The 24,718-nt window shown below is 36.8% G+C and overlaps 1 protein-coding gene across 1 annotated transcript in view; it reads right to left on the reverse strand.

Annotated features, from left to right (window-relative positions):
* Positions 1-24,718, reverse strand: part of ITGA1 (integrin subunit alpha 1) — a 142,339-nt gene that overhangs the window by 30,585 nt on the left and 87,036 nt on the right. The window contains exons 10-17 of the mRNA XM_047092774.1: positions 20,589-20,662; positions 19,783-19,927; positions 14,774-14,916; positions 11,741-11,884; positions 9,785-10,042; positions 7,034-7,164; positions 2,097-2,263; positions 535-671 (exon numbers count right to left, since the gene is read on the reverse strand). Of these exons, the coding sequence (XP_046948730.1) occupies positions 535-671; positions 2,097-2,263; positions 7,034-7,164; positions 9,785-10,042; positions 11,741-11,884; positions 14,774-14,916; positions 19,783-19,927; positions 20,589-20,662 (1,199 nt within the window). The remainder of the gene's footprint in view (positions 1-534; positions 672-2,096; positions 2,264-7,033; positions 7,165-9,784; positions 10,043-11,740; positions 11,885-14,773; positions 14,917-19,782; positions 19,928-20,588; positions 20,663-24,718) is intronic.

Genomic DNA, 24,718 nt, shown 5'->3' on the forward strand with positions numbered 1-24,718 from the left:
TAGGTATCATAAAGAAACTTAGGTTATCATGAAATAAAAAATAACAGATTTTTTTCCCCTTCAATTTAAAGTCAAAGAGCAACATACAAAATTCAGTGGATGAGAAGGGACCCGGGAAAGCATATGGCCCAAGAGTTTTCAGGGCATGTAGCCACTTATCTACATTTGACAGATGAGGCCCACAAAAGTTAAATGATGTTTTCAAGTTGAAAGAATAAATGAATGGATACAAGAAATGAGTAAGTGAATGAAGGCAGAAGGTCTCTTATCAACCAGTGCACTGTGCCTTTTGCTATTCCATAATATATGGGTATCTGATAACATACACACAGGGAAGATAAAAGATAGTCTTATGAAATGTATTTGGAAATGAGAAGATCAGGTCTGTGATTTTCTGATAAAAGTGACCAAATAAAATGAAGGTTACTTTGTGATGTGCACTCCAAAATAAAATAATACGGCTGACTTGAAATAAGACATCTGTGCTTTATTCTTGATTTGGAATAAAGCAACTATAACATATGATTTACTTGCCAACATGTAGAAGGAAAGCTTAGTGCATTCTGATTCTTGAACTGTGATGTTTCTTTGAATCTTTCTTTCTTGAGTTCCAGAGAAAAAACTTCGTGATATCTGTCTTAGTGAATCTAGTGTGACACGGTACTGTATATCTGGGAAAAAAAATGACAAGAAACATTTACTTGGGGTAACTTTCATATGGTCCAGTTCATTAAATTAGCATTATAGAAAAACCTTGTGAGCAATCAATCAACAAATAGTTTCTATTATTCAGCTTATCCCCATTACTGTAGTACAATGGTACTCACAGTCACAAAGATAATCTTTAGGAACTCTACAGAACCACCTTTGGAGTTCACTCTGCTTTTAATGTTTAATTACACTTATTTCATAATGTATATGTACATATGCACACACACATACGTGTACACTTACATATCAACTAATTCCTGACCATGCATGTGTTTACTGGGTTTTCACTTAAATTATTATTATTATTTTTAGTTCAGCAATGTTGAAGTCCTGCTTAGAATATTGAATATATTTCAAAAGACACACACAAAAAATACACTAATGAATTTTTACCTATTTTGTGAAAAGGTCATTTTAGATTATGTTCAAAGCACATAGTAAAATAAGTTTAAGAAAATAGGTGTACCAAAATAAAAAAAAACAAGTTAAACCTTACACTTTCTAAAAAGGCAACAATCCTACTCATTTGAACCCTTAGTTACTGTACAGAAATCAAATGAGACTGAAATAATATTGTATATGAAAATGTAAATCATTATTTTACACTCCTATAGCTAATTATCTTCTAATCAGAGGACCATTACAGAGCATAATTATGCACATGTAGAGCAAACTAAGAAAAACAGATTTTAAGGATTAATGATTTTTCGTATTTCACTTACCCTTGGTTTGTGGAGTAAACTACTCTTTTGCAGCCAATGGCCTCCACAGTTTTGAATCTAACACGTTTTAATATCTTTAAAAAAACACCTTAGGAAGTGTGCGTGTAGGGAGGAGGAGACACCCAGGCTGTGCCTGAGAACTCACACATGGAGCATGTCTGATTCTCAAAAGCCAGGGTCACCTTCTGAGTAGAGCAAAGAAACCTCAGTCAGGTGGGGGCGGAAAGCATTCAGGTCCCCTGCAATATCAGTCTTACCAAAGAGGGGGCAGAAGAAGGAAGACAGGGTTTGTGAAAACCCACAGGAAGGAAAACTGGGCTCCTCTGGAGCCCAGTTTCCAAACTCTAATCTCCAAACTTGTATTATTATTACTGTTTTTAGTACCTGGTTGTTTGCGGTAAAGGGGAGAGCCAGAGGGGAACCATGGACTGTTGAGGCCATTGCATATAACCATACAGTGTCTGCTACAGAACTTACTGGGTTCCATAACATATTCTTTCTTCAGTAGATTTTTTTTTTCAAGGTTCAGCATGTTCACAGGGGCAAGGGTGAAATGCAGATCCCTATCACAGAGGAAATACAATATCTTACTGGATTTCCTGATGTGGGAGCAAATGTATTGTCCTCCTGCCCCAAAGTACTTGGTATACATATTATACTCACCAGCTGTATAAATTCTGTCTTCTTTGGACTTTAATTTCACATCAAAACACACTGTAGCATTTATGCATACTGTTTCCTTTCCTTCCACATGGCAGTTTTTCTTTTGGATATTCACTTTATTGGGTTCAAAATTCATGGTCACTTTAACTACAGCCACATCTCGGGACCTACAAACATAAACGGTGATGACTGCTCACATACTGTCACATTTAATGAATGCCATCACTATGCCAGTGCAGTGTGAATGCACTGATGGGGATTCTTCTTTGTGTATGGTTGGCCTCTCAGGACTCCATTTCTTTGGTGAGTTTTTGATACAGAATAGGTGGTATATGAGGTTCCGAGGACACCATCAGGATGTTTTGGAACCATCTTCAACTTCTGGTGCTAAATGGTAGGAGAATATGCCACCCCAAAATGTGATTACAGGAGTTTAGGACATGTCACCCCAAAACATATCACTTTGGTATATTGATCATTTTGAGCTATAGGCACTTGATAAACAGTAAATACAGGAAGCAGCTTTCTCTGAAATTTCCTTCTACCTAAAGATAAATACTCCAAAAAGGAACTCAACTCGAGTTCATCAACCAGAGAGGACTGACTCTTATCACAACATAAGAGACACCACACTGGTCACAGTGTGAACTTGGTCACAAACTATCATATCACCCATTTATTTTTTCCAAGGCCCACTCATTTTTCTTAAAAATCATTTACTCTCCCCGTAGAGGCCTACATACCTTCTCTCTTGTCTCTATTAAAATGATATTTAAGTCTGGGGTTCCTGGGTGGCTCAGTTGGTTAAGCGTCTGACTCTTGATTTCAACTCAGGTCATGATCTCATGGTTCATGAGTTCCAGCCCCACATCGGGCTCCATGTTTACAGTGCAGAGCCTGCTTGGGATTCTGTCTCTCTCCTTCTCTCTCTGCCTCTCCTATAATCTCTCTCTCAAAATAAATAAATAAACTTAAAAAATAAATAAAATGGATTTAAGTCTGAATTCTAAACCACCTCAAGGAATTACTCATTTTTCTTTGGGTATCTCCCATGTATACATGAGATATACAAATTTATAAATCTCTATTTTTCTCTTATTAATCTTTTATAACAGGGATCTCAGCCAAGAACTTAGAAGGTTGAAGGAAAATTATTTTTCATTCCTTACAGTTCATAAGCCAAAAATCTGTTTTCTTGTGATGGAAAAAAGATGGAACCAAGTGCTCAGATGCAACTTCAGAACCAAAACCATATTTTGGGAATTTTCAAGTTTGTTTCCAATCTGGAAAGAGTCCAAAGGCCCACGGACAGCTTCTGTCCACTGTAATACTTGTACAGACAAGTACAGGTCCTGTAGCTAGGTAGCTTGTGAATACATAGGTCCCCGATTTGATTTTGCATTGAAAAAACTATAGTTACTTTTCTTTTTTTTTTTTTTTTAATTTTTTTTTCAACGTTTATTTATTTTTGGGACAGAGAGAGACAGAGCATGAACGGGGGAGGGGCAGAGAGAGAGGGAGACACAGAATCGGAAACAGGCTCCAGGCTCTGAGCCATCAGCCCAGAGCCTGACGCGGGGCTCGAACTCACGGACTGCGAGATCGTGACCTGGCTGAAGTCGGACGCTTAACCGACTGCGCCACCCAGGCACCCCTAGTTACTTTTCTTTTAAAACATTTTACCCAAAGAAAACATGGAAACATAAAAAAGGAAACAAAGAAAACAGAAATCACTTGTAATTTTACTACTCAGCAATAATCACCATTAACATTTGATATGCTTTTTTTCTTTGCAGAAGAATATATTATCTATAGATATGGATATGTGTGTGTGTGTATGTGTGTGGGAAAAAGAGACATACACACACATGCATGTACATATGTATCCATACATACTTTTAAAACTTATCATGATATAATGAACAGCCTTATAATATTTGTATTTTTCTGGGAACATTATTTTTAATGACAATAAATTATTCCAGCATACACATGTATTGTAACCTATTTACTCAATCCTTTCTTATGGTACATTTGTGTTAATTTGTTTTTTCTTAAAAAAGCTTTTTTAATGTTTATTTTTATTTTTGAAAGAGAGAGAGAGAGAGAGACAGAGAGTGAGCAGGGGAGGAGCAGAGAGAGGAGATACAGAATTTGAAGCAGGAGCCAGGATCCATGCTGTCAGCACAGAGCCCAACGTGGGGCTCAAACTCACAAACCAGGAGAACGTGACCTGAGCCCAAGTTGGGCGCTGAAAAAACTGAGCCACCCAGGCACTCCTGTACTAATTGGTTTTTTAAAAAGTTGCTAGCACAGTGCTGTGATGGCTCTAAAGATTATATATCTTAGATAAAGATTAGAGTTTTAAAAATTTTTCAGAAATTGGGACGCCTGGGTGGCTCAGTCAGTTAAGCGTCTGACTTCAGCTCAGGTCATGATCTTGCAGTTCCAGAGTTCAAGCCCTGCATTGTGCTCTGTGCTGACAGATCAGAGCCTGGAGCCTGCTTTGGATTCTTTGTCTCCCTCTCTCTCTGCCCCTCCCCCACTCATGCCCTATCTCTCTCTGTCTCTCAAAACTAAATAAACACTAAAAACTTCTTTTTTTTTTTAATTTTAGGAACTAAATTCTGTGTTAAAAAGTGTAAATATTTTAAGGCTTTTTAACACTTATTGGCAAATACCTTCTAATGTGTTTTAACCAGTTTACTCTTTCACCAGCAATGAATGAGCATGTCTAATTTCCTGCATAGTAGTTTGGATACTCCAAGAAGAAGCTTCCCACTGCACATCTCTCTGCCCCAACCAGGTCTTTAAAGGGGTTATGGTGCAATCTATTCCACATGATAGGGCTCTCAATATCTGTTCCTGGACGTCCCTGACTGCTGGTGGGCCTGTTTATTGCCTGCCATCTATATCCACTCTCAATCCCTCCTTCAGCATTGTGAAGTCTTGGTCTCTGTGTCCCTGTATGCTGGTTTGGTCCATTCTGCTGGGAGTGAGAGGGACCCAACTCTGTCATTTTGGCCCATTAATGATAAAGCACTGACCGGCAGCAAAAGAGGTCATAAGTAAGTCTTCAGAGCTTTGTAAGAAGGCTTTGAAACAAAACTGGAGAGTAAAAATTGCCCTTATTGTATGTACGTATGCATATATACATATATATGTGCATATTGCATATATATTCATATTGCATATACATAAAAATAGATATATATATATTTAATATGAGAGTGAATACAAAAAATATGTTTGAGTTAAGGTTATCATAATAAATTAATTCATGATTACCAGTTCATACAAAAAGTAAATATACCCTTTGTTGCTGACACTGGTGATTTTAACTGGTTTTGGGTCTGTCATCCCAAAGTCACAGCTACTTGCTGCCTGGCATTCTCCTTTCCTAGGCATCACCTTACAGTTTTCTTTCTCCCTCTCACCCCCCACCCCCGCACTGTACAGTTCAAACATTTCTTAACATAATAGTTATTATCTGCGTACAGTTTAATATGCAATTTGTATTTGGCCATTAGTTCTTAAACAGTATCTCTTTTTAAAATGTTTCTTTTCCTTGAGTTTTTTAAGGTGAACTATAGTTGACATATAATTTTATATTAGTTTCAAATGTGTAACATAGTGATTCAACAATTATATTCATCACCTTACGCTCACTACAATAAGTACAATTGTCACCTGTCACCATACAATGCTATTACAATGTTATAAATTGTAATTATAGTTGCAATTAGTTATCTTAAATTATGACAAAGTCATCTAGTTTCAGGTCTCTATCTTCACTACTTTTCTAGATAATATTTTTGGGGAAAAGACCATTGATATTTGTTTCCATCTAAATTACTTTAAACTAATGATTGATTTGGAAGAATCAATATATGGACTTGCCATCAAAGCACATGGCATAAATATAAATATATTTTTTATATTAAATATTTCCATTGTATGTATTTTTAATTTCTTTTTTTAAGTTTATTTATTTTGAGAGAGAGAGAGAGAGACAGAGAGAGCGCCACAAGCAGGGGAGAGGGGCAGAGAGGAGAGACAGAATCCCAAGCAGGCTCCATGCCATCAGTGCAGAGCCTGATGCGGGGCTCGATCTCACAAACTGGGAGATAATGACCTGAGCTGAGATGAAGAGTCAGATGCTTGGCCAGTTGAGCCACCCAGGTGCCCTTTTAATTATATTTCTTAATGAAGTTTGAAACATTTAAAAAATTATCACACGAAATTTATCTTAAGATTATCCTTGATTTTTTAGTCACTTTTCCTCCCAAAAGAACCCTTTTTGAAATTGTGTTTTTTAACTAGTTAAAATGGGGTTATTAATGACATTACCCAATAAATTATTTTATCAATAAATAAGTTAATAAGTAAAATGGTATTAATATGTATATATCTGACCATTGACTAGAATTTTAGAATGAACTGAAATTAATTTGAGGATGCAGACATTTTAAAGGCTGAGTAGAGATATCATTGAAGATGCTTCTATGCTTGACCAACAATGTATATACAGACAATGACGTACAATTGTCTAATTACATGTATTAGGTAAATGAAGAATGAAGAATCAATTACCATAAAAGTCTGTGAACAACTCAAAGTTAGGGATGGTTTCTTATTTATATAATTCTCTATGAGGCCTTCTTTCTCTCCTATGCTGCTCCCTAAAACAGAATACCTACCTTAGTGCTGAGCACATAATAGATACCCCAAATTAAGGGTTGATTCTATTTGTTTCTTTAATATGGTTTCTTTATTTTTAAGATTTATTGACTTCTACAGCTTCTTGAACTACATAACTTTTATCTAAATAACAGAGCATAAAGGAAAATATTTGGTATGAATGAGCTCTAGTCATACCGAGCTCTGGAACTATTTGTGAAATGTTATGACTAATAGGATGTTATTAAAATACATACCAGAAGAGGGCAGCACCACCAAGGCCCCCAATAGTCACATCAGTCAGACCGTCCCCATTTAGATCCATTTCTCCATGGATAGACTGGCCAAAAAATTTCAGTGTCTTGCCATCTCCACCTGATGCAATACGCTGTGAAAGTACCAACAGAGAGGTTTTATGCCAGAAGAGTATATTCAAAAACAGTTTTAAATAAATCTGAGAACTTGGATTGGTTAACATAATATTAAATTTAAAGACCTTTTGGAAAACTGCCCAAGAAGCCCCTCATGTGGAGACAAGATGAATTACTCAGATGTTACCAAAAGTTGTTCTTTTTATAGTACAGACAAAATAATTTCAGGGTCACTGACACCAGAGAGAAAAAAATTATATAACGTCATCTTGTCTAATGCTCAAGGAAAACATTAGTGAGTAACTGGCTCTTCCTTTCTAGTTTCCACTCAGTCCCATAACACAGAGTTATTTGAAGATACTGGAACCTTGAAAACACATCATACAAGCAAGAGGGGGAGTAGAAGTTTGTCCTAGGGGTCAGTTTAGGGGTCAAAGAATTGGGGGGCTGGGTATAAATAGCACATTCCATCAGATACATTTTCCAATATATGATCTTCTTTGTTAAAGGTCAAGGGCACTATAAAAATCGATAGGCACAAATGAATATGGAGTTCTTGAACATTGATTTGTGCACACTGTGTACACCCATACATAGTGTGTTTAAAAGTTGTACTTCCTGGTTTAGCTTTGACTCAAGCTGATAACATATATATTTTTAATTTTAGAGAGAGGGAGAGTGAGAGACAGAGAGAGACAGAGGAGATTCCTGAGCAGGCTACACACTTAGGGAGGAGCCTGACGCGGGGCTTAATCCCACAACCCTGGGATCATGACCTGAGCTAAAATGGAGAGTTGGACGCTCAACCATCCAGGGGCCCCTAAGCTGATAATATTTTCATAGAACTGATAGCAAGAAGAAAGGACTGACAGACCCTCCCTAAACTTGGGGGTCTTCTTATCCTCTTGTTTTTCACTTAAAAACCATAAATTCAGAAGCCAAACAAGGCAAACCAATAGAAACATTTTTCATGCTTAAATATTTGTGGCTCATTGGGAAATATTTCCTTATGTTTTCAGCAAACAAATCAGGAGATATCAGCCTCATTGGTTCTGGAGGAGTTCATTCAGTTTGATTCTGGATTATTCCCCACACAAGCAGCACCTCTGGTTACCATGGAAACAGGTGAGCACATCCTCACTTATCCTTGGGAAAGTGTTTTTCCAATAATTAAGCAAAATCAACTCTAATATTCTTTCTTGTGGTTATTTAAAGCTGCATCTTGAGTTAGCCACCATTTTACAAAATAAATTTCTTATGACAGTCTATTCCTATTATTAGTGATTTAAATATCCTCTTGTTTCTACTGCAAATGCCATTCCACTGAATTTTCAGGATTAGTAGTGAAGGAATAAAGTGGTAGAACACAAGAAAGAAACTCCTTCCTGCAATTCCTAATTGTGTCACATTCCCGTGGTTAATATTGTCTGTTTTCAGTTAAGTAATACCATGAAATATTTGCTTTGAAAGAAACTAATAACTTACTGAATGGATGGAAGTGTTGTTACTGAAACATGCCCTTTACTTTATTGTTTCATTAATATCATTATGGCTTTATGAAAAATTAAGTACAACTTCACAATACATGAATGGATTTTGAGAATTCTCTTGACTACAGTATGGAGAGAACAGTCAAATATAAAAAGAAATAATTGATGACCCAATTTTCTTTTCATGTTATATAAGTAGTTCAATGCCTAACTACCATGGTTACTTAAAAATCAGACAATTACATTAGAAGAATTCCTTTAAACTCTTCTGTAAATTTGTATTTTGCTCATGTAGGAAAAAATTACATTTATGGATTAGAATCATTAACTGACAATAAATTTAAACAAGAACAACAGAAAATCCCTTGTAGGTTAAGCTTAGTTATTCAGATTTTCTTCCAGGAGGGATTACTTGTGAGGAAATTATAAACCTTCAGGAACACAAATTCATTTGATGAAAATATACTAATTTAATTCATAAATATAAATGTAATGCAATTTCATTACAACACCATGGATACTGAATATAAATACAATAATCTCATCTTCTTTATTGGCTAAATTATATCATTATTGTTCTTTTATTTAGAAAGTGGTATCCTCTGGGGTGCCTCAGTGGCTCAGTCAGTTGGGCATCCAACTCTTGATTTTGGCTCGGGTCATGATCTCATGGTTCATGGGTTTAAGCCTCGTGTTGGGCACCATGTTGACAGCACAGAGTCTGCTTTGGATTCCCTCTCTCTCCCTCGCTCTCTGCCCCTCACCTGCTTGCTCTCTCTCTCTCTCTCTCTCAAAATAAATAAATAAGCTTTTAAAAAATAAATAAAAAGAAAGTGGTAACCTCTGTTTAGGATCAGGCACATTGCAAATGTTAAATAGTGTCATCATAAAGTGTTCTTTTGTTTTTTACCATTTTGAAAGCTCAGATCATGGAGCCATGGCAAAAGAAAAAGCAGAAAAAAATAGAAACGAGGATAAAATACAAAAAAATGCTTCTATAAAGAAAACTTAAAAGGAAATTAAATCTAGTTTTCCAATAGAGTCAGAAGAAAAAAATATAAATAACTCATGAAGCAAGACAAGAAGCAAGCCTAGCATTGAACCCGCTTAATGTTTAAGGGTGGGAATAGTAGGCTGAACTTCTTACTTGTGCATACTCTTGCCTTATAGTCTTGCCACTCCCATGATAAATGTACACGGCTCCCCCATGATCATCTTCCAGGGGAGCTCCTATCACAATGTCATCAAATCCATCAAGATTGAGGTCTCTCACAGCAGCAATAGCTGTTCCAAAACGAGCCCCACACGGCTCATTTTTGTTTTCTTTTGTGCATGAATTGTGCTTCAGAGATGAACAACAAGTCTGCTTAATGGGTTCCAGGCTCATTTGATATTCAAACCTTGTCTGGAAGAAAGATAAACAGGATACTTATGAATTTCTATCGTTACGACAGCACAGTGAAATTTTTAAGTACGTACTAAATCAGAGCTATTAAAAACCATTTGTACATCAACAGTAAAGTTTGTAAAATTTCTTAAAAATTGTGGTTATCTGAGAGCAAAGTTAAAGATTTTAAAGAACAGATTGTAGAAGTGTGGGGAAGAAGACATATTGAACATTTTAATGGATTCTCTTTTTAATGCAATCAAATGACTATATAACTCACAGCATGCTTTTTTTTTTTTTAATTTTTTTTTCAACGTTTATTTATTTTTGGGACAGAGAGAGACAGAGCATGAACGGGGGAGGGGCAGAGAGAGAGGGAGACACAAAATCGGAAACAGGCTCCAGGCTCTGAGCCATCAGCCCAGAGCCTGATGTGGGGCTCGAACTCACGGACCGCGAGATCGTGACCTGGCTGAAGTCGGACGCTTAACCGACTGCGCCACCCAGGCGCCCCCACAGCATGCTTTTAAAACCAAATAACTGAATTTTTAAACCCTCAGTTCAGGTTGCTATCCTTTCTTCATCCAATATTTGCTTCTTTGAAAAGTCTCTATACAGTCTCCTCCACAGGGTAAAGAGAAAATTTACTCTATTCAAAAAGTAAGCTTTTCCCAAAGCTATCTAGAGCAACCCCCGTGCGCCCCCCCCCCCAAACTCCGTAAAGGTCAGAAAGTACTAGTAATGATGGACAGGAACACACTTTCTAGGAAAACAAGGAAAAACAGCAAGGACCAAAGAAATTGATGGGAGGAAGCAAACAAAATGATAGGAAGAAGGTATACAATTTATGAATTAAAATAATTAATATGGAGAGACTCTAAGAATTTAAAAAGCTAAAGAGATAAGTACTGACTTTGCTGTAAAAAGCAAAAACCCTTGGGGCGCCTGGGTGGCGCAGTCGGTTAAGCGTCCGACTTCAGCCAGGTCACGATCTCGCGGTCCGTGAGTTCGAGCCCCGCGTCGGGCTCTGGGCTGATGGCTCAGAGCCTGGAGCCTGTTTCCGATTCTGTGTCTCCCTCTCTCTCTGCCCCTTGCCCGTTCATGCTCTGTCTCTCTCTCTGTCCCAAAAATAAATAAACGTTGAAAAAAAAATAAAAAAAAAACACCAAAAACCCTTCTAACAAAGACATCAAGAATTATTGCATCTACAAATGATGTCGAAAGTCAGGAGTGGAAAACAAAACCTCACTCCAGCCCAATGAAGTATTCCAAAGACCAAAGTAGTTTACTGTAACTGTCTGATGTCACTGCCTTAAAATTCACTACTCCACAGTCTCTCTGCTTCCCCAGCTTTTTTGGACAGCTAATGCAGTTTTAACTGCTAATGTTCCCAACACCTCCAGGCCAGAGCCTTGAATGGTTGCCCTGTGAGTTTATTTAGCAGTTTAGTGAGATTTATATTTATCTCTATATATTCTGCTAAAAAAGGATAGTTCACATTTCCAAGCAGAAAGCATCCAATGGTTTGAACTACTTTATTAGAACTGTAAAATATTCATTTAGAAATGGAGGAGTTGGTGACGGTAAAGGGGCCCTGAAAGATTCTTTGCTCCTTTTTCCAAAGTGAGTACAAAATTAGAACTGCATTATTTATTTGATATTGAAAAAAAGGAAGAGATATTCACGAATTTCTACCAAATGCAGAGTGATCATTACCTGATTCAGGGCATACACATACACTTTTCCTTGTTCCTCTTTCTCTGTTCCCATGTACATGGGAGCCCCAACCAGAAGAATGTCAGTATTAGAATCTTTATCAACGTCAAGTGTGGTTAAAACACTGCCAAAGTAGGAACCAATCTAAGGTACAAAACAAAACAAAATAGTGTGATGAACATCAGAAATTCTCAAGAGAGCTAAAGGCTGCATTTCTTTTACTTATAGTAATCTAGAAGAGTATTTGAAATTCAGATATATATAGAAATAGAAATAAAATACAGAAACAGATTCTACCTGGAAGCTCTTTATTGGTTCTTGTGGGAGGCTAATAAATAGACCCATCCCTGAGGATGAGCAGCTGTCATAGATTCTGCAGCTTGAGAGTAAGAGAAATGGCTTCCTTTAGATTTCATCCTAAACACTCTTTCTTCTCCAAAAAGCAGAAAAGATCAGTAATGCCACCATAATTTGTTAAAGAAGATAAAATGAGAAAAACAATAAAAGGCATTCTGGGATGGCTTCAATATGTTTATTTACAGTAATACGAAAATGTGAATAATATACAGTATGAAGAACTGATTTGTCTTGGAACACTGATGTAGCATTTCACCTTGTAGATTTAGAAAGTTGTTTATACGACAAAATGGCTAAGTCTTGTCCTAGCACTTGTGGAAGATAAAGAAATATAAAAGGATTGCAGAGGGACCATCTTTTAAAGATACGGATGTATTTTAGGGAAATGCAGGAGACTTACACTTCATTATCTAAATGCAATAACCTTCCCAAATATTGACCTGGGTTTAATATTTGATGCTCTTGATAATTCTCTTACTGAAACTTCCTGTCTTGGCTTCTATGATTTTAATTTTGGTCTCTTGATTCTGCCACTGTTTCATAGGCCACCCTTTGTTTTCATCTTTGCTGGCTTCTTTTCCTCCTCCCATGCCCTAGATTTTGGCTTCCCAAAAGCTATGACCTGCATTCCTCCCCCACCCCCACCACTCACCCTGCCATCTCTTATCCTAGATGGCCAATCCTTGCAAACACTTCCATTACTGAAAATTGCAAATTTTTCTATCTTCCTTCTCAAGGCTCCAGTGCTACATTCCCAGACATTGGTAGACACTTAGAGAACTGCTAGACATTGACTTTCGAATGTCCTTTTCTCATAGGTTGTGAAGGGCTTAAAAGGTGTTTTTTTTTTAAGTTGAATAATTACAAACATAAATAAAATGCTGTAAGATCTGGCAACCTTGGGCCTTTATTCCCACAGGGCGATAGCCGTCTGGAGCTGAGTGGGAACTAAATGTTTAGATGGCTCAGGAACTGTCCAGGCCATGGTTCCCACCATTTCCTGTTGTCCTCTGTGCAATAGCTTTGTTTATTTACTTTACCTTCCTGGCACCCATAATCATTTGAATTTGTGCTCACTGTTACAGGAAACATGTAAAACCAAATACCATTAAAAACATACCTAAACCACTTGAGTTGCTGACATTCTAATCATGGTGCCACCTTTCTCCCAGATTCCCAGGCTTGAAACTTAAACCATTCATAATACAAATCATTTGTGACTTTCACAAGCAATTCTTCACTTCCTGTCTCGTAAACCATTAATAGAGTAATATCAGACGTACAATGTCATACAGGATGCGTCATTTTAGAGTCCTGTCAGTTCCTCCTCATTTGTGTCTACTCTAGTCCTTCCTTTTCCATTTTTATTGGTGATACATCATTTTAGGCTCTCCTCACCTTATCCTTGAGCAACAATAATAGCCTTGTTTTTATTGTTGATGCATTTTCTGATTACAAATGTGGGCAAAGTGCTAATAAAACCCTTTAACAAGACATATATATATATATATATATATATATATATATATATATATATATATGAATCTAGATATGAGATTCTAACTTTTGGTTTACTCTCTGCTCCCCCAGACATCTGATGGGGAAAGGATTTCAATTATATTATTAAGCAATCCTGAGTGTGGTAAAAATAATCTCTGATCGGGGATGCCGCATTTAGGCTGTGGGGAACTATAAATACCTGATGGGCTTCCCAGGATGCAGTGACTATCACAACTACGTGCCCTCAGCAGGAGCCCTGGAAGCTGTATCTATGGTGTTGTTATAAAAGATATTGGCTCCTATAAAGAGAGGGTAGCTCTGCGCCTGCCTGACATGTCTGTCTCCTCACACCGAAGCGGTTCTGCTAGGCTGGGCAGCTATGAGTGTGCCTGCAGGAGAGGCAGGCTCACACTGCCCTGCCTTTTGGAGTGGTTGGTGATGGCAGGAGGGTGGCCGGGGTGTCTAGTAAGCTGGGCTACTTAGTGAAGCCCAAGTGATTGCTGTGCAATAATAACCAATAGCGTTGATGTTTCTTTTAGTTTAACAATATTTGCACATATTTATGTTTGCATATTGTGTGAATAACTTCTTACACTACTTTTGGTATTTAATATCATCTAACGAGAAGTTTTTGATTTTACATGTTACTTTCCACTTTACATGTACTTTCCACTACCTCCAGGAGAAAATCCAAATTCTTTAGTTTGCGATTCAGAACCTCAACAATCAGGGTCCACATTATCTTTTTAACTGGCTCTTCTGCTCTTTCTACCTATCTACGGTCTACCTTTCCCTCTAGACAAGCACAAATGTTACCTGGTATTAAGACTTCTGGCACCCATCCTAGTAAAACAATCTTTCCATCTTCAAGATGTACTGTCTGTGCCACGGGCATTTTCATGCTTCTTAATGTTTTAGAACTTTTTTCCTGTATGTATATCTATCCATTTGTATCTACAGCATCATCTCTACGTTTTACCTCCATTTCCGTGCAACTGAAATGTTCCGGAAGCCAAATATGCAGATATTTTACATTCCTACAAGGAACCCAACACGGGGCCCTGTTTAAGTTTGATGTTGAATATGACAGGACTTTTTGAAGTTTAGGAAAATAGATGGGTAATTTAAATTTACATAGAGTGTAAATGGATTAGAACAATAATTTTTCAAGCTTACCTGCTCTCCACTGAGTGTCTGGAGAATCCTGATGTCTCCATCTTCCATCCTGTAGATGACAACCTGGCCCGTGTGATTGTACCGTGGCTGTCCGGCAATGTAGAGCACATCTCCCGAAACCGTGGCGGAGTTCACTGTGTAACCTAACAAAAGAGAGATGCCAGATATACTATCTGACTCCTTAATGTCTACACAGAATAAATTAAGATCCACTTTAAAGGGCTGGGAGGATCATTTGTGTATTTTTACAGACTTCTCTCTTTTTTTAAAAAAATGTTTATTTTTTTTAAGGCAGGTAAGTTTGTCTTGGTGGAAGCTTTTAGCATGCTCTCTGATTATCTACAGCAACTGCTTTGTCCACCCCCCACCTCAGGTTTTCATTGTTTAAAGGCACAAATGATATAACAATCGTGACAGAAGAAGAAAATAAAAAAAAAAACCTTCATAAACTCAATTCACCACTTTGTAATAAATCAATTGTGCTTCATCTGGACAGATATGTCTGTGCTACAGAAATTAAACATTTTATATAGGGGAATCATAGCAAATGTAAGCCTTTTCTGCATTATTGCTGTAGATTTTTAAGCAGTAATGTGAAGTAACTGAAGTTTATCACTCCTAGTTAAGGCATAAAGGCATTGCGTTTCTACCGCAGGACCATTCCCCAATAGAGTAGTAGAATTTTTAGGTGGTTTTTAATTTTCTGATATTATACTTAAGCCTGCAAAGACATCCTTGAACACTTAACATTTTACTTCTTTTGGATTTTCTTTGATGATAAATTTCAAGGAATAGATTACTGGATCAAATTTTCAGTTCTTTCAGTGTTTGGCAAATTGTTTCCAGAACATTAGTACTAATTTATTCCACGCACAGCCAAAGGACAGACTAGTTTCATCAAACTCTCCCAAACATTGGGTATCATTACTATTATTCAAATTTGTGGATGTTCTAATAGATATTAAGCATAATCTAACAATAATACTTCACTGTGATTTTAATTTGTATTTGTTTGATTACAAAGAGGTGTAGGGTGGGTGGGTTACACAAGTGATGGGGATTAAGGACGGCAGTTGTTGTGATGAGGACCAGGTGCTGTAGGGAAGTGTGGAATCACTATATTGCACACCTGAAACTAAAATTACACTGTTTGTTAGCTAACTGGAATTTAAATTTAAAAAGTGAGCTTTGACATTCCTCTTTTTTAATTGGGTTTTCTTGCCCATTACATTTTTTTGTGTCTTGAAGGTAGACTATTGTTAATTTTTGAGTGAAGAGTTAGATTTATTCCTTGTGCTTGTAGGAAACAGTGCTAAATCAGTGAATAACAATTCTCCTGGGCTGATTTCAACTTTACAGAAGGAAGAAATGTTCTTATAACCAGATCTGTCCATCAGTGGATCAGAGGGCAGATTATTTTTCCAAAGGCCACAGAACCGCATTTCTTACTAAGAAAAAAGATTACATTGATAATTTATTTTCCAAGTGTTTTCCTGCAAGGCAATAGTTTCACTTTCTTACAGAACTTTTGAAGAGGAACAGAGGTTTTTGTACTAAAATATGTTTAATCTTACAAGTGCAAAAGGAACACAATTCCTCAGGCATATTTTCCTTCAGGCATATTTTCTCCCACTCTCATTTCTTCATCTTTCTTTGAGCTTCTAAAAAAATTATACATAATAAATTGTAGACTGTTCTTTTTCAAACAATTAATGTGTCATAATTCTTCTGTTACTAACCACAATATTGCTTAAAAAATAAAAACTTTAAGGTCATGTTTATATATAAATAAAATAAAAAAGAAGAATGTGCAAAGCAAAGGCTGTTTTATTTCATGTCATTCTACTAAGAAATATTAAGCAAGGATTGGCCTAAGAGAGTTAGTACACTTTGTTTTTGTTTTTTGTTTTTGTTTTTTTTTTTTACCTTACAGAGCTATGAATGCAAACTAATAAAAGAACCTTTAAAAAAATTAAAAATTATGTTTGAGGTTTGGAGTTGTGTGATAATTTAGTTAGTTTTGATAACTTCATAACTAAAACTATTAGCTGAAATCTTCCCAGAGACAGTACCTACTGGTCAGGTAGTTACTGGGTGGAAGCTTAGGAATCCAAAGACAATAAAGAGGGAGAAAAAAAGGAGGCCATGTAAATAAAGTCTAGTTTTCATGAAAGGAAAATAATTATACACATCTAAGTTTAATGTTGTTTTCTGAAAGAAAAAAAGAATTGAAGAGAAAGGAAAATTCATGGCATAGCCTGCTGCATGGATTTATAAAGAATAAATCCTATCAGCTTTCACAATTCACTTCCTGGGAAAAGTGCTAGGACCTAGTGAGGTAATGGGAAACAGGTATGCTCTGCTTTGATGTCATGTGTTTGTTTGCCTCACATCTTTACATTTTTTTTGAATTTGTCTGGCATGATTAGACGTGGGAAGACTGTAGGTGGAGGAGGCAGGGAACTTGGACTGTATTCTCACCATGAAAAACACTTGCTAAGTGCATACTGGCCTAAAGCAGTTCCTGGATGAGTGACTATATCCTGAGAGATTTGACAACTTCTGTTCCTACTTCTTTCTGGTCATTATTAGTATGAGATTTTTTTGTTTTCTCCATAAGATTTTCCATTGCCTAATGACTTACAATCCACATAGATTTCAGACTAACACATTCGAGCTCTTTTTATTTTTCTTTAAAAAAAAATGTTTATTTATTTAGTTTTGGAGAGGGAGAGAGAGAGTGTGTGAGCGGGTGAGGGGCAGAGAAAGAGGGTGAGAGAATCCCAAGCAGACTATAGGTGTGCTGTCAGCAAAGAGCCTGACTTGGGGCTTGATCTAACAAATCCTGAGATCATGAACTGAGATGAAATCAAGAGTCTGACTCTTAAGTTACTGAGCCACCCAGGCACCTTCAAACACTTCCTAATTCGTAATCCACACAGGCAGACATTTTGAAATTCTCATTTCAGATTTAGATTTATATTTGGGGTACAAAGCTATTTTTCTCCCCTATCCCCTTTCTGGGTGCTTTTCTATTTTAAAATAAATTTTATATATCTTAAATGTTATATTGGCAAAATATCTTATGTGCTAACTTGTGATTAATCTAATGAAATGAATTCTAAAATATAAAAACATCATCTTAGTACATTGTAGACAACGTACCCCCAAATTTCCTTTTTTGGGAAGAAAGGAATCATATGTTATAAATACTGTGGTCAGGAATGAAGGTTCTCTTAATTTTGTCCTGCTCCAGTGATATCTTTAAGTCTTGAATTCTCCAAGTCTGCTTTAAGCACCATGAATCCAAGCTTTTGGGGGATAATGGATTTAGGCTTCCTAAGACTACTTGGTTTTAAGGAATTTCATCACATAACAAGAAGTCAGAATATAAAAAAATACTACAGTATTATTAAAATGTGTGAACTTAAGATTTGTGGACTTCATGCTGTATCTTTAGTTTTTTAAATGTTGTTAATTTTGAAATGAACACTGGAATAAGAATCACGATACCTAGATTCTAGTTTCAGGTATGTCATAGGTAGCTGTGACATCATTTTTCAATTCCTTAATATCTTAATTTGGAAAATTGGATATTAACCATATGCTAAGATTTCTTTTGATGCATATGAATTTTAGGCCCACCCTCTTTGTGTTACAGCACAATCCTCCAAATATTTAAAAGATATGCAGTGTATATTTTGTTTCCTAACCATCAATTTCTTCAAATTTTGCAGACATTGGGGAAGGAAAGAAAGGAATTTTTTCTAGATCAGTATCCTTTAGATAATCTTTTATTGGCACATCCTAGTTTAGCATTTTCTTTTGTAATGTGTGATGTTTAGAACAATGGAATGCTCTAGCTGCTCTCTGACCAGGACAGAATGTAATAGGAATTTTATGAGAAATAAACTAGACTTTCATGAATGCAGCTCAGCATGTGTTAAGGGGTTTAACACTCACATTGTATGTACTGCTTACCACTGTAGTTTTAATTATCTAAATCCCTCAGGCCTTTCATTTTTAAGTCCTACCTGCCTCTACAGTTTTAAGATGTGTCTTTGAATAAGGAAATGTATGGACCTACCAGTAAAGACCTCCTACCTTCCTCATAAAATAGAAAGAATCTGGATAGAGAGAAAAAGACTTGCCTCCAGGACAGAAAGATCCCAGAGAGGAATGCTAACATACTAAAATATGAACACTGAAAAGTATTGGTTTCCTTAACCGCTGCACCTCCAGCACCAAGAAAATACCTGGGGCAAAACAGGTGTCCCTCAACCATTTGTTGAGTGAGTAAAGTGTTGGGAAACCATATTCTGAGGGTTCTTTTCATCCTAGGCCCTAATTGTTTACTGAGATCATTTAGTGATAGAACACTTCCCTGGTATCCCCTAGGCAGCTCAGTACAGATGGAGAATAAGGTGATAACAGACACATACCTCCTCATTCCAGAAAAGTCTTTTAAAAATAAGATGACATTACATCACTGGGCTTAAGTTCAATATTTGTCTGGTTGTGAATAGAACTATTAAAGAAGAAGCTATATGACAAGACAAATTAAAATTTTATTTTCCAAAATTAGGACTCATAGAAAGAAATGATATAGGATGTTTTAGAAAATATGGGAGTCTGATCTGCAGGATATTAGCTGTGTCAAGGTTTCTCTTTTTACCATCATTTCCTGTCCACCAGGTGCAAAGCTCTTCTTGAAGTTAATGAGAATACCAGACACAGGGAGACTTCAAAAAGTGCACATATCAGCCTAAATCATTCCTGCACTAGGGAGCCCTTCTGAGAAAGTGTGATCTCCATGTTCTAAGATTGCTCAGAAATTAAGGCTGCTTGGGAACTTTCAGGGCTCCTACAAAATGTCTAGCTCTTGGAAGTTATCAGTCTTCACATGGTTATAAGTAAACCTATGTAAATATAAGCAAATAATGCTAAAAATAAAAACAAAACCAAAAATAAACCACAATAATTTTCTATCAATTACATCTAAACTTTACCTAAATAAGAAGCAAGAGGTTCATTCTTTTTGGTAGACTCAACATTAAAGGTTGTGTTTTGAGGGATTATGATTCGATTAGCCTTCTGCATGACGACTGTTCCATTCCAATCATAGGCTCCTACTGCTCCAAGCATGACCCAGTCCTTATATCCAAATAGAGAAAACAAATGACAGTTAACAAAGTAGCAAGAACACAGCATTAACAATATGATAGATTCTATTCAAAGTGCTTTACATATATTAACTTAGAATCCTCACAGTAATACTATGGTAACCTGGTAGAGTAACTTGCTCTCGGTTATACAGTACAATTGTCCACTGAAATGTCAATATTCCTTTGCAGGGACTCAGATGCATTTTTTTTTCATCAGCTACAAATGATATATTTCCTAATCTTGTCTTTCTGTTTAATTCTGGGTGTCAAGAATCCTAGGTCTTGAATATGGTATTCTAATAAGATCTTAAAATACAATGAGATTGAGAAAAAGATACAATTCATATCATTAGCAACCATTTTAAATTAAGTATTTCATTTAGCCAGATGTATAATTACATAAGGCAGACCTCAAAATGTTTGATTCACAATTATTAGTACGATATAGTGAACTGTGGGATATAACATGTTTTCTTAATATGCTTGTGAAATGCCATTTTCCTATTTCGATTAGAAACATCATCACAGTCTGAATAACTGGGCAAGCCATGAACTGCTAGTTGCACTTATAATGGTGATGCCTGGGCATTGTTTTTGGGAGCAGAAACCTTAAAAAAAATATTTCATTTTCTACCAAGTGGTCAATATACCTGTGAATAATGAGCACTGAAGCCAGTCTGAGACATTTCCATTTCAAATGAAGCTGCTGACTGGTCAGCTGTAGCTATAACAGAAAAATAAATGACTTTTAGCACACTTGATTTGGAGAAGACAGAAACAAATTACAGACTGGGCTCTTTACCAACCAGAATTTCCAACATCTTTTGGGTATGTTCAGCCACACATTTCTCAACCCCAAATTCCTATGTAGGGCTGGGTAAAGGACAGAGAAGGTTAGCAGAAGGGCCGTGGCTAGATTCTTGACCATTGGCTTCCCCACCCTTGCTGGAGAAGTTGAGAAATCTCCACTCATGCTTCTCTTCCTATACTCTAGCATACTTGTGGATGGTATGGCACTTTGGATCCATGTGGTTAAATTCAAAAGTACTGAAGTTGAAAACCTCCTTCTTCTTCTCACATTGTGGGAATCCTGCTCAGACATTAGCCTAAACTTACCCGATGTGTTACAGGGCTAAAAAATCTTTATTCACATATTTAAAGAAGTCTCTTGACTCTACCAGGTCCACTTGCATTTCCAGGTACAGATCCTCTTGGAATTCCATTATGTGATAAAGACTGTAGGGGTTCTGGGATTGTGTTTTCTCTAATTTCTGGTGGTAGGTATCACTCACAAATTCGAAGGGGACTTTTTGATGGGTTTTTGGCCACATACCATTCAATCACATATTTTTTTTTATATATATGAAATTTATTGACAAATTGGTTTCCATACAACACCCAATCACATATTTTTTAAAGAATCTGTGCCCTTTCTTTCTTTCTTTCTTTCTTTCTTTCTTTCTTTCTTTCTCTTTCTTTCTTTCTCTCTTTCTTTCTTTCTTTCTTTCTTTCTTTCTTTCTTTCTTTCTTTCTTTCATGCTATGTAAAAGGTTCAGGAGCAAGCATTAGGTGTTTAAGCTCTTTACTGAAATACAGAGATAGTCCAGAGCATTCCATGGAAAAATATGCTACTCTCAAAATATTTACCGACCCAAAGCCACAACCTCCTAAGGGGATCGAGGGAATGTTGATTCATTTGCTTTCAGTGGGGAGTTACTGATTTATTTGGCTTTGAAAATAAGTTAAAAATAGTGCATAATTTTAAGAAAGTCAGTCTGCCTTCTCATTGAGGCATGAGAATAATTAAATTTGTGAAATCAAACTTATTTACTAGTTATTTCCTGGCATAAATTTGTTAACAAATACATCAGTGATTGCTTTTTTATAGGACTAGGTTAAATGGGGATATCAATCAAGAATTCCAATACATCATTTTAATCTCACGTATGAATTATCCCCTAATTTAAATGACAGAGGTGCACTTTAACTTTATTTTAAATCTGATTTATTTATTTTAAATAAATATTTATTTATTTATTTATTTATTTATTTATTTATTTATTTATCTTCCGTCCACAGTACTTTATGGTGCCTTCTTATTTATCTGTGCAAGACCATTGCAAGAGCACAGCAGTGAATACCTGCATGCTTCCAGTACCTTCTCCTGCTGCTGTTCTGCTTATAGCTGAGAATAGAGAGAAGGGAGTTTTGTGACAATCCTCCTGCTGAATCATCATCATGGTAATAGCCCCTTGAGCATCCCTGAACTTCTTGCTGTCAACTCCTCCCCGAACTGTTCATAAGTACTGACATAACCACTCTCCCACTGTGCAGGTTAGGCATTTTAGCATTTCTCCCACGTGCTGGGAAAGGAAGACATGGAAACTTTCTGAGTTCATTGGGCAAGTTGGTGACCTGTTCTCTTCACTAGGTGGCACTGTCGTTGGCAAGGAGGAATTTCATAATTGCTGCTCTTTACCATCTAAAGATAAATGTTGATAGGAAATGGACACTTCCCAAGTAACAAGGAAATGAAATCCTTTCTGATCCCAGTTATGAAGAAAATCAGTCAAAACACTGCGTTTGATTAGCCCTGAAAGTGTATCAGTAAAGATGTGGTAGACATTTTAATCTGAGGACATTTTTTAACAAATTCACTTTATGTATTTAGTTTTATTTATTTATTTATTTATTTATTTATTTATTTATTTATTTAGAAAAAGAGAGACAGAACGAGCATGTGCATGTGAGTGGGGGATGGGTAGAGGGAGAGAGAATCTTAAGCAGGCTCCACACCTAGTGCAGAACCCAATGCAGGTTCAATCTCATGAATGTGAGATCATGACCTGAATTGAAATCAAGAGTCAGAGGCTTAACTGACTGACCCACACAGATACCCCCCAGATAATTTTGCTTTTAAATATACAGACTTCTTAAAGTGTCTGGGCATTCCAACATGTAACCTTTAATTCATGGTATGGTTAGTTTAGAAGCAACACAAAAATGTCATTTAAGGTAAATTGGGCCCTTCTTCCCCCAGTAGCTGATGTAGGTAGACTTCATTTATAGAAGTCCTACCAGGTTATACTTACTTGCTTACTTAAGATGAGTTTAAAAATGAGACTGTATTGTACTTAACTATTAATGTAACTAAGTAATTTTTCATTTAAATGGTCTTTACAGATTGTTTATATCACATCTTAAAACTTATTACAATTATTAAAAATTAAAAGTGCACAATGACTTGGAAAACTTTGTATATTTCCTTCCTTAAGGCCAGCGAAGCTTATGGTCTGGCCTACTAGTAAATGCCACTGGGAGCTGCTGTGAGACCAAAGCCACTTAAAACTGACTTGTGCACAGAATGCAGGACAGCCAAGTTCTTCAGAAGCAGCTGTGACTTCAGACAGATAAGTAATTCAAGAGTTCTGTTTCTAAAGGCACAGGGGAAAAGCAGCCAGGGCAGAAGGGAAGAGAAATGAAGTCTGCATGGGCTGTAGCTGTTCATCAAATCTAACCCAAATCTCCTACTTACTAGTCGTGATCCAGTCATGAAATCGGCTGGGTGAGTCACCACCAGCATATTTTTAATTAAAAGAGAAGAGAAAATGAAAACAAGAACCTATCAGAGTGCTTTGCATATAATAAGGGTTATTCTGTTAAAGGTTTTATTTTTATATGTATACATGTATGTGCACTGGGTCATGCAGAAGTGGAAAAATTTTCCCTTCTTCTCTTCTAGATTCCGTGGCTGGTTTAATAATTAAATTGAGCTAAAAAATTAGTCAATTTAATTTTTAGAGGAAAATTTAATTTCATATGGGAACCCCCAAACTATGAGACTGAAGGGCAAGTGGGGGTGGTGGAGACTTATATGATGCCATCCTGACCTACGGAATGGGGTAGGGGCCTGGGGCTTCGAAGGGAGGAGCACAGTTCACAGTATATAAGAAGAACAGATGTTTGGTAAGTAGAAGTTTGCCCTGCTATGCAGATAGGTCTTTAAAAAGTTCTCAAGGGGCGCCTGGGTGGCGCAGTCGGTTAAGTGTCCGACTTCAGCCAGGTCACGATCTCGCGGTCCGTGAGTTCGAGCCCCGCGTCAGGCTCTGGGCTGATGGCTCAGAGCCTGGAGCCTGTTTCCGATTCTGTGTCTCCCTCTCTCTCTGCCCCTCCCCCGTTCATGCTCTGTCTCTCTCTGTCCCAAAAATAAATAAATGTTGAAAAAAAAATTAAAAAAAAAAAGTTCTCTCTGGTTATACCTTTTATTCTGGACCAGGCCACCTACGTGAATTTTTTTAGGTTGTTAAGGGAGAGGTAAAAGTTCTTCCTGAATGGGCTGGAACTTGATTGCCTTCAGCTCAAAATAATCTACATGCCAAAGCAACATGTTTTGGGATGGCCTATTTTGCTCCCCTTTAGTCACAAGGAAAAGTGTATTTATTATCATGGGTCACTGTCATATAAAGCTTGAAAGTCATTAAAACATTTTCCTTCCTTTCTATACATTTGAATATTCTGTCTGTTGGTCACTTTTCTGCATTTTCCTGGTCACTTGATGCTCAAAATGGTCCACCTTGTTTCAGTTATCTCTCTTTCTCATTTTATTTCTCTGTTTCCCAGTATCAGGTCATGTTTCCCATTATCAGGTCACATCAGGGTGACCGAGAAAGTGCTCATGAATTTCTATGTTTAAGATACAAAACAATAGTTCTTCAGTGTGTCCTCACAAGGAGAGAGTCCATTGGATTCAGATAAGGGCATAAAAACAGAACTCTCTGGA

This window comes from Lynx rufus, unplaced genomic scaffold, assembly GCF_022079265.1.
Source record: "Lynx rufus isolate CCGP_SWC_20201006 ecotype Redwood Valley unplaced genomic scaffold, mLynRuf1.p SCAF_1, whole genome shotgun sequence".
Classification (NCBI taxonomy): domain Eukaryota; kingdom Metazoa; phylum Chordata; class Mammalia; order Carnivora; family Felidae; genus Lynx; species Lynx rufus.